This window comes from Manacus vitellinus, unplaced genomic scaffold, assembly GCF_001715985.3.
Source record: "Manacus vitellinus isolate BGI_N305 unplaced genomic scaffold, ASM171598v3 scaffold_50_pilon, whole genome shotgun sequence".
Lineage (NCBI taxonomy): Eukaryota > Metazoa > Chordata > Aves > Passeriformes > Pipridae > Manacus > Manacus vitellinus.
This window is the reverse complement of record NW_021940612.1, coordinates 2,004,407-2,011,914: the sequence shown is the minus strand read 5'-3', so window position 1 is coordinate 2,011,914 and position 7,508 is coordinate 2,004,407. Positions and strand designations below refer to the sequence as shown.

The 7,508-nt window shown below is 40.3% G+C and overlaps 1 protein-coding gene across 4 annotated transcripts in view; it reads left to right on the top strand.

The window, feature by feature from the left end:
- The window catches only part of TJP2 (tight junction protein 2), a 54,684-nt gene that overhangs the window by 21,577 nt on the left and 25,599 nt on the right, over nucleotides 1–7,508 (top strand). The window contains exons 1-2 of one of the 4 annotated variants that reach the window (XM_018080983.1): nucleotides 5,914–5,973; nucleotides 6,520–6,628. The exons of 2 other annotated variants lie outside the window; for them this stretch is intronic. In XM_018080983.1, coding sequence (XP_017936472.1) covers nucleotides 6,605–6,628 — 24 coding nt within the window. In that variant the 5' untranslated portion in view covers nucleotides 5,914–5,973; nucleotides 6,520–6,604. Of the gene's footprint in view, nucleotides 1–5,874; nucleotides 5,974–6,519; nucleotides 6,629–7,508 lie in introns of those variants that run through there. One more of the 4 variants, XM_018080982.1, reaches the window with a different exon arrangement.

Here is a 7,508-nt window from a genome sequence, read left to right as displayed (position 1 = left end):
AAAGGGAGAGGGGAAAAAAAACCTACTGGTGAGAGAGCTGTTGCAGTCTGGTCAAAAGTGGTGATTGCCCCCCCGTTGAGTCCAAAGTAAAGGGAGAAGGGAAAAAACCTGCTGGTGGGAGAGCTGTTGCAGTCTGGTCAAAAGTGGTGATTGCAGTCCCATTGAGGGTGGTGGTCTCAGTCTGGTTGAGAGCAGTGAGCTGCAGTCTTCCTCTGGATCCCACAAGTGGTAGAAAAGTTCTGAAACTCCAGGTTTATATATTCTCCAGTTCAGGCAGGAATGGTCAATCCTTCCCTCAGAGTGGGGAATTCCATAAAAGGGTATGAGGACAGGAACATCCACCCCACCGGCAGGGCCTCCCCCCCCCTTGACAGCAGTTTCTGGGAAATGGCATGGAGGGCCATAGAATACACAGTTTTGGGCTATACCTATCCAGTGATGAATCGGTCCCAGTTGTTCTAACTAGGACAATGCTGTAATCCAGCAAAAGGATGCCTTACTGGCTTCTTTTCAGTGTCCAGGTTAGTACCTTTCTGTTTTTGAATTGCAGAAAAAAATAAATATTGCAGAACTCAAAACCCATGCCTCTATTTTGATGCAGATTTTTTTCCTGTGCCTGGGCAAATTTCTGCAAAAATTCTCTCAGGTGGGGATGCTGTTTCATCACTGTGAATCATTTGAAGAATGCTAGTGCAGGGACTACTGTTACGGACATATTGTTATATCGTTCATTATGCTTAAGCATTGTTTGGCATTTGCTGTGAGCTGGAGTATGTGATATATTTTGCATTAAAAAGCACACAACTTGTCAAAAGCTGCAGATCAGTGTAGATCTCTGTGTGTGCAACCGTTTTAGATATCCTTTGGCTTATTAAACAATTTTTGTGCACTGAATGATCTGAGGTGTTATGTTGTGAATGTTCAGGGCTACAATGTATCAGGCTACAATGCAAATGAGACCTAGATGTGTTTGTCAGTTAATATTCTCAACGGTGCTGTTGCCGTTCGTCTCCTCAGTTCTGGATAGGAGCGGATTCTAGTTCAGATTGCAGTCTGGAAGGCATTTGTTGTGTCATAGTGCTACAAGAGTGTGCAAGTTTCGAGCTGGCTTCCCGCCAAGCCCCTGAAACTCGACAACAAGGACCCGCTTCCCAGAGAGGGAAGAGAAAAGAAACGACCCAAGCAGCCAAAGCTATAGCAAAAATATATGCATATATATTTTTTACATATGAGACAGATGCACACAACGAGAATACCACACACCACAATTCCAGAAATCCCAAACAGCTCCCCAAAAAGGGAAGAGGGGGAGGGAGAAGGGAGAAGGACAAAAAGGGACAAAGACCAAGTCAACCAGCCAACTGAAGGCAAGCTAGCAAAAATCTCACCACTTCCCTTTGAACAAGCAGGATGGCTGAACACGGCCCAGCGCTCTCCCCTCACGCGTGGCAGATAACAGCAGTCACTGCAGGCCTCAGCTCCAGATAAGCCAGACCGAGACAGGGACCCACCGTTCTCGAACCTCGCCGGAAAGGAAGAGCGCGAAGTCCCTCCTGCTGGCTTTATTTATACCTCAAGTTACGTAAAGGAATAGCATGGAATACTTCCGTGATCACCTTCCTAGTTCCTTCCTGGTTATAAGCTGGTGTCCAGGAAGGCCTAGAGTGAAACCATCACAAAGAGGTAGAAATGAATGCAGGCTCTGCCACTCCAGAATTTTTCCTCATTTGTTAGCTGGCTAAAACTCCCACAGTAGGAGAAGGTTGACTCCTGTTTTCCTGTTACAGGGGCTGTTTTGGTGCAAGGCTTGTGTTTGCCAGAAATGGAGACAATCTGTATTTGCTTCCTTGCACAACACATGTCAGTGGATAGGCTACTTGACTTGACATCAAGAAGCCTAAATTATGCCCTGGCTCTGCAGCTGACAGCTTTGGCACTGGGTGTTTTTTAAGACAGTATAGTTTTGCTAACTGAAGCAAAATTTGTAGTGAAATATTGCTGAGGACAGTGTCAAGTAATGACTGTGGGCCTTGTTGTCATGATGGATTCATACTCTTCCTGAAAGAAGTAAAATAAAAAGAAGTAAAACAAAAAAACAACATTATTGTTTAGTGAACACTTCTCATTTGATAGTTTTAAAAGTTTTCATGAAAATTAAGAAGTAAAGATTAGTCTGTGAGTGCCCGAATAGGCTTGTTGTACTTTATGCAACATTTGCCAATACTGTTTTAGATAGAATTCACAAATTATAGCAAGTGAATGATGTAACTTTTAAGTGAAATATGGTTAAGAGAAGTTTTTAACATCATCACTTCTTTTACATGAAAAATGGTTTGTTTTTCTGTGTAATGACATTCAAATTATCAAAGTTTTAGAAATGTTATGCTCAATTTGTAGTTTCTTTAGGTTTTTTTTAGGTAGCCCTTCAGATTATTGTTTCTACATGCATTTTGGAAAAAATGTTTCTCACACAAGGTCTGATAATACACAGAATCACAGAATGGTTTAGGTTGGAAGGGACCTTAAAGATGATCTAATTACAATCTTCCTGCCATAGGCAGGGACACCTTCCACTAGACCAGTTTGCTGATGAATATGCTTGTTACCTTGCTAGTAGGACAAAGGTTTTTAGCTAATATTTGCTCTTATTGAGTAATTTGTGTGAAAACAAAGGTTTTATAATGTAGCTGGTAATTCTTGATTAGAGGGAAGGGCAAGAAATGATTGTCTGCACGGCTCATTTCTATGTGAATTTTTCTTCTCCTTAAAAGGCTGCCATTCCAGTGCAGAGGTATACTTACTTGTAGAGTATTTGACTTTTTTTTCCAACTTCCTGCATCCTAATAGTATAAACCATCTTGATGTTAACAACCGTTTTGATTTTACTGCAATGCGAAAGAAATGATGATCTCCTAACATGAAACTGTCCCTTATGTTTCTCTTTCAACCCTGGGAGGAAAAAAATGGAGCTTCTCCCTTGCAATTGTATGTTACTTCTAGTGGGTATCTTTTGCAAACCATTTTTTATCACTCCTCTTTCTTTAGTCTGATCAATTCATCATTCTGGGAACCTGTTTCTATGGGAGGATCTGTTGATCTTCTGGGAGTTGCTGTATTGGTACAGGCTATGGCCCACATCTGAAAAAGAGGAATTGTGGACCTTCATGCCACACGCTGATGTACAGATTGCGTCTCATTTCACTGGGTCTCTGCTGTCTATAGAGGGCATTTCTTCTGAGTCATCCAGAAATTGAAGTGGATCAGGATCTTTGAATGCCTGTAGATATAGGGCCATCCTTTTTGGTTTGTCATAGTTGCCTTTATGCAGGCAGGTGACATGCAAGGACAGTTTCTGAATCTTCTGATAGCATACCTGGTATTTTAGATCAGGCATGCTGATGTCTTCTTGATGCAGCTTTGCCTCTACCTGGCTGCTCCTATCAGTGGCTAGGAAGGCCCCTGCCTTCCATCTTTTACAGATGGGTGGCTTTCAGTTAAGCTTGAAGTTCTTCATCATCTTCAGTGTAGGAGTCTGTCTAGGGAAAACCTAGACTCAGCTTTCAAGGTTTTTGTGCCTAAGTCCATGGTAGCAGATGAAGGGGGATGGGGAGCAGGGGTGGGGCTGCAGGGACAGAAGGACTTCTTTTGTGTGTCACTTCCATAATGGAGCCAAGAAGACCATTTTAGGTTTTCTTTCTGCTTACTTGGACAGCCTTGTGTAGATTATGTGTGAGGATACACCCTTTTTCTTCACTGTCTGGAGAGGAAGAGATCAAAATAGATAGTGCTAGGTGTAAAACTTTTTCTCCTAGGTGAGTGGAGAGATGGAGCCTTCTGCTGTAAGGTTTTGTTGCAACGTTCTGAGGTCACTCTGTTGAGTTTTCTGGGGGCTCTGTTTTTCTTTTCACAGTCCCAGTTTATAGAACAGTTTATGCTTAGTTTTCAATTTATCTTTACCCACATGATTCACAAACATTTTATTGTCAGGATTGATTCCCACCAAGAAACAGAGTATTTATCATTGTAGTTGAGCTTGCTTTCAAAAAGAGTTTCAGTTTTAAATGTCTGTGGATAATAAATGCCAAATAGATGTGATATGTGATAGGGTTGTAATTGGGTCTTTTGCTAAGGGTGAAGATAGACTATAGTTTTCTTTAGCCTTTGTAAAGAGGCACGCAGGTAAGGTGAAAAGACAATGTCTGGGACAAAGCTTGTTTGTTACTTAAAAAATTGATTCCATCTCACTTTAAAAGAATAAAATACCCACATGCAAAAGCTGTCATCTTTCTGCTAAGTCTTTAGTCTCTTCACAGCTCCTGTTCTGGCTATGCAAGAAAATTTGCAGGAACATTCCTAGACTTCTTGATTACTTTTTAAAATTTCTTTCAGAAAAACTTCCTTTTGAGTTTTGGTGGATTCAATCCATTTGTCTTTCTCATTATCTTCCTTTAGAGAAAAATTTTGATAGTCCTAAACAAAGAAAAAAGAGCACATGCTGTTATAACCACTATAGCTCACGGACAGTGTTCCACCATTTTTGTTCTCTGTGTCATCACAGTCTTTTTTTGGTGATATTTCCGTGTTTGGAGTGCTGTTAAAGCTTTGTTAGGGCAAGGAGAAGGAGAGCAGGAAAACTAAGGAGATAGGGCTAGAGAAGTCTCAAAGACGTCCTCACATTTGTTTCTTCTTCCTGCCCTTTTTGTAAAAATAAATAAATATAAAACAGTTTTGGAAGCTATGAATGTGAGTCTATTAAGAGGAATGAGTTTGTTCTTTAGAAATGTTGATGGAGACTCTAAACTATTTTTACCAAACTCTAATTAAGCAGTGTCAAACTACTCACATCCACACGTGCTGTGGAATTGGGAAGCTGCAGTCAGAGGCTGGTGTCAGTGTGCTTCCCCTGGATTCCCTGTTGTTCACTCTTGGCAGCTCAATGCTGAAGGTACAAACCTCTGTTCATCCTAGTTCTGCTGGCTAGTGCAGAGATGGGGTCACAGTGAAAATACAGGATACTGAATTCAGACATCAACACATGTGCTGCCCCCAACTTCCCCCCCCAAAAAAAACCCCAAACACCACAACCCTTCATATTTTTCACTGCTTTCTGAATTCATACTCTTCAGCAGTTAAAATTGTTCTACTAGTGAAAAATGCAATCTGTGGACAGGGGTTTTGGTTAGCATTGTGTACCAGAACTTGGTGTGTGTTCCTATCTGTTCACTGCCCATGAAACTTACATAAAGTCTAGGGGAAAAGTTCACTTGAGGCTTAAATTTCACAGCATTCATGCAGCATAAATGGGAGTGATAGCTTGACCTATTTTCCAATAAAGTAAGCTAGCTGTTTGGCTGTATGATTAGCTTATCATTCTTACATGTATCTTACTAAATGTTTGAGGGAAAACAGTGTCTGTTATTTGCAGCTATTATAATTTTGTCTCTATTTCTCTTTTGGCTTGATAGAGCCAAATCCACAGTTCTGCAAAAACTGTAAAATATTATAGTCAACATATGAATTTTCAAATAATCTGCACTGTGCTTCTTAAGCCATTTTTGCTTTTAAGTTTAAATTAGATTCATGGTGGGTGAACCCATATGCTTAGAAGAAGAATAAGTTGCTGCATAGTGATCTATTTCTGACACTTAATTTAAAAACAAACAAACAAACAAAACATTACCGCACTGCATTTTCCTGGGATCTCTTACAGTGAGAGTTAGTTAAACTCACAGTAGATTTCCCTGATGTGGTTTTGATGTGTTTCTGTGTGAAACTGACAGCAGGATTTGTTCGAGTATGTAGGCCACTATTGTATTAGAATTACATAACCGTGTTGAGTGGTGAAAACAGATGAAAAGACGGGGATGTACGGCATTCCCTCACAGATTATATCCTGCAACAATGAAGACAGCTCAAGCTCTGCAGCGAATGTGGTCACATGCAGTCAAAAAGTTGGGGATTTTGAAAGGGCACGTGAGTTGCTTTTTGTTGCATCTTGCTCTAGGTCTTTTATTCCCCTCCTCTCCTCGTATATCCCTCCCCACTCCAACTCACTTTTATAGCCAGACAACTTTTGTGACAGGTTTTCTGGTTTTCTTCTTCTTTCAGCATGAATGAAATTGTCTTCAGTGATCTCTCAGTAGCAAGTAATTGCATAAATCTGATGAATGTCAGTGAGAACTGCAACAGCTGCCTGTTTGTAGCACACAGGCGATTTTAGCACTTTGACTAGCTTCCTGCCAAAGATTCTGTTAAGCAGTCTATTTTGGGTATGTAGAAAGCACCTGTCATTTTAGTATATGAGCATTAGGCAGATTTAAGCAAATCCCGACTACAGTGTTCTAATTAGAAATGGACTGACTTTAGTCACTAATGAATTAAGACTAGCTAATTACAGTAATTTGAATCTACTGCAGGTAGTCTGTTGTCTGTGTCAAACCTGGGTAGACTTGTAAAACAGTTACTATTAGTAGCTGGAGGTGGGGTTCTTAACCATTTTGCCTGCCTTTCTCTCTCCAGTGTTTTGGTGTGCTATCTTGCAGTGAAACTGCGATCCTGTAAGGGATGCACAAGCTGCTCAGGATCCCTTTGTGTTTCCTTACAGATGAAGTATGAAGAAATTGGCAAGGTGATGGAGGCTTTTCATAACTCATCACTTAATGCATTCAGAGAAGAGTTACATTATAAAATGTGGAGTACAGGAATTTTGCAATTGGGGTGGAGACTTAGATACTAGTTTTGCTCAAGTCCCCCACTGATGATTTATAACATTTGTAGTCTCTCCCTCCCTCTCAGTCTTCTCTTCTCCAATTATCTGCCGGTATGGGTTAGCATCGTGACAATGGCAAGCAGCAGTACATTTAATAATGTTAAGAGATTATTGTTTAGAGATTTGAGGAGTACAGATGTGGTTTTGCCTTACAGGCTTCCAAGGTGACCATTCGGTTCTCTGAACTGTGTTGCAGAGCCTGCATAGATTTATCAGTATGGCAGAACTAGTGTTGTTTTGGTTATTATGTACAAAATCAGCTTTGCAAGTACATAGTGTGCCTTCCTTCCCTAATCTAGCACACAGCAAATGGGAGACAGTTTTCTGAGGAGCAGTTTCTAAAAATGGATTACTTTAACAAATACTTAACAAATTTAAAAGTGAATTATTTAATTATCTTTTGTTTAATTTTCAATAACAGTTTCCAGCTAAAAATAACCCCCCAAAATTTACACAGAATGTACCTGAAACAGTCACTGATACTAAGAGGAACTTTTTCTAGGCACAAATGAGATGATATTATGGGCTCAACATCTTGTAAGACCTTAACTATACTGTCTGTAGGCAGTAGTTTTTCTTTCATTCTTACTACTTTTTTTTTTTACAGGATACCATGAGACTTATTTGTCAGAGCAAAGTAAAGTTATCCTTGTTAGTTTATGGTGCTTTGATTTACTGCACAATACATCTCTCCAGTTGTGCACAAGGTTTTACTTGTGCCACTGCTCATGGGAGGCTG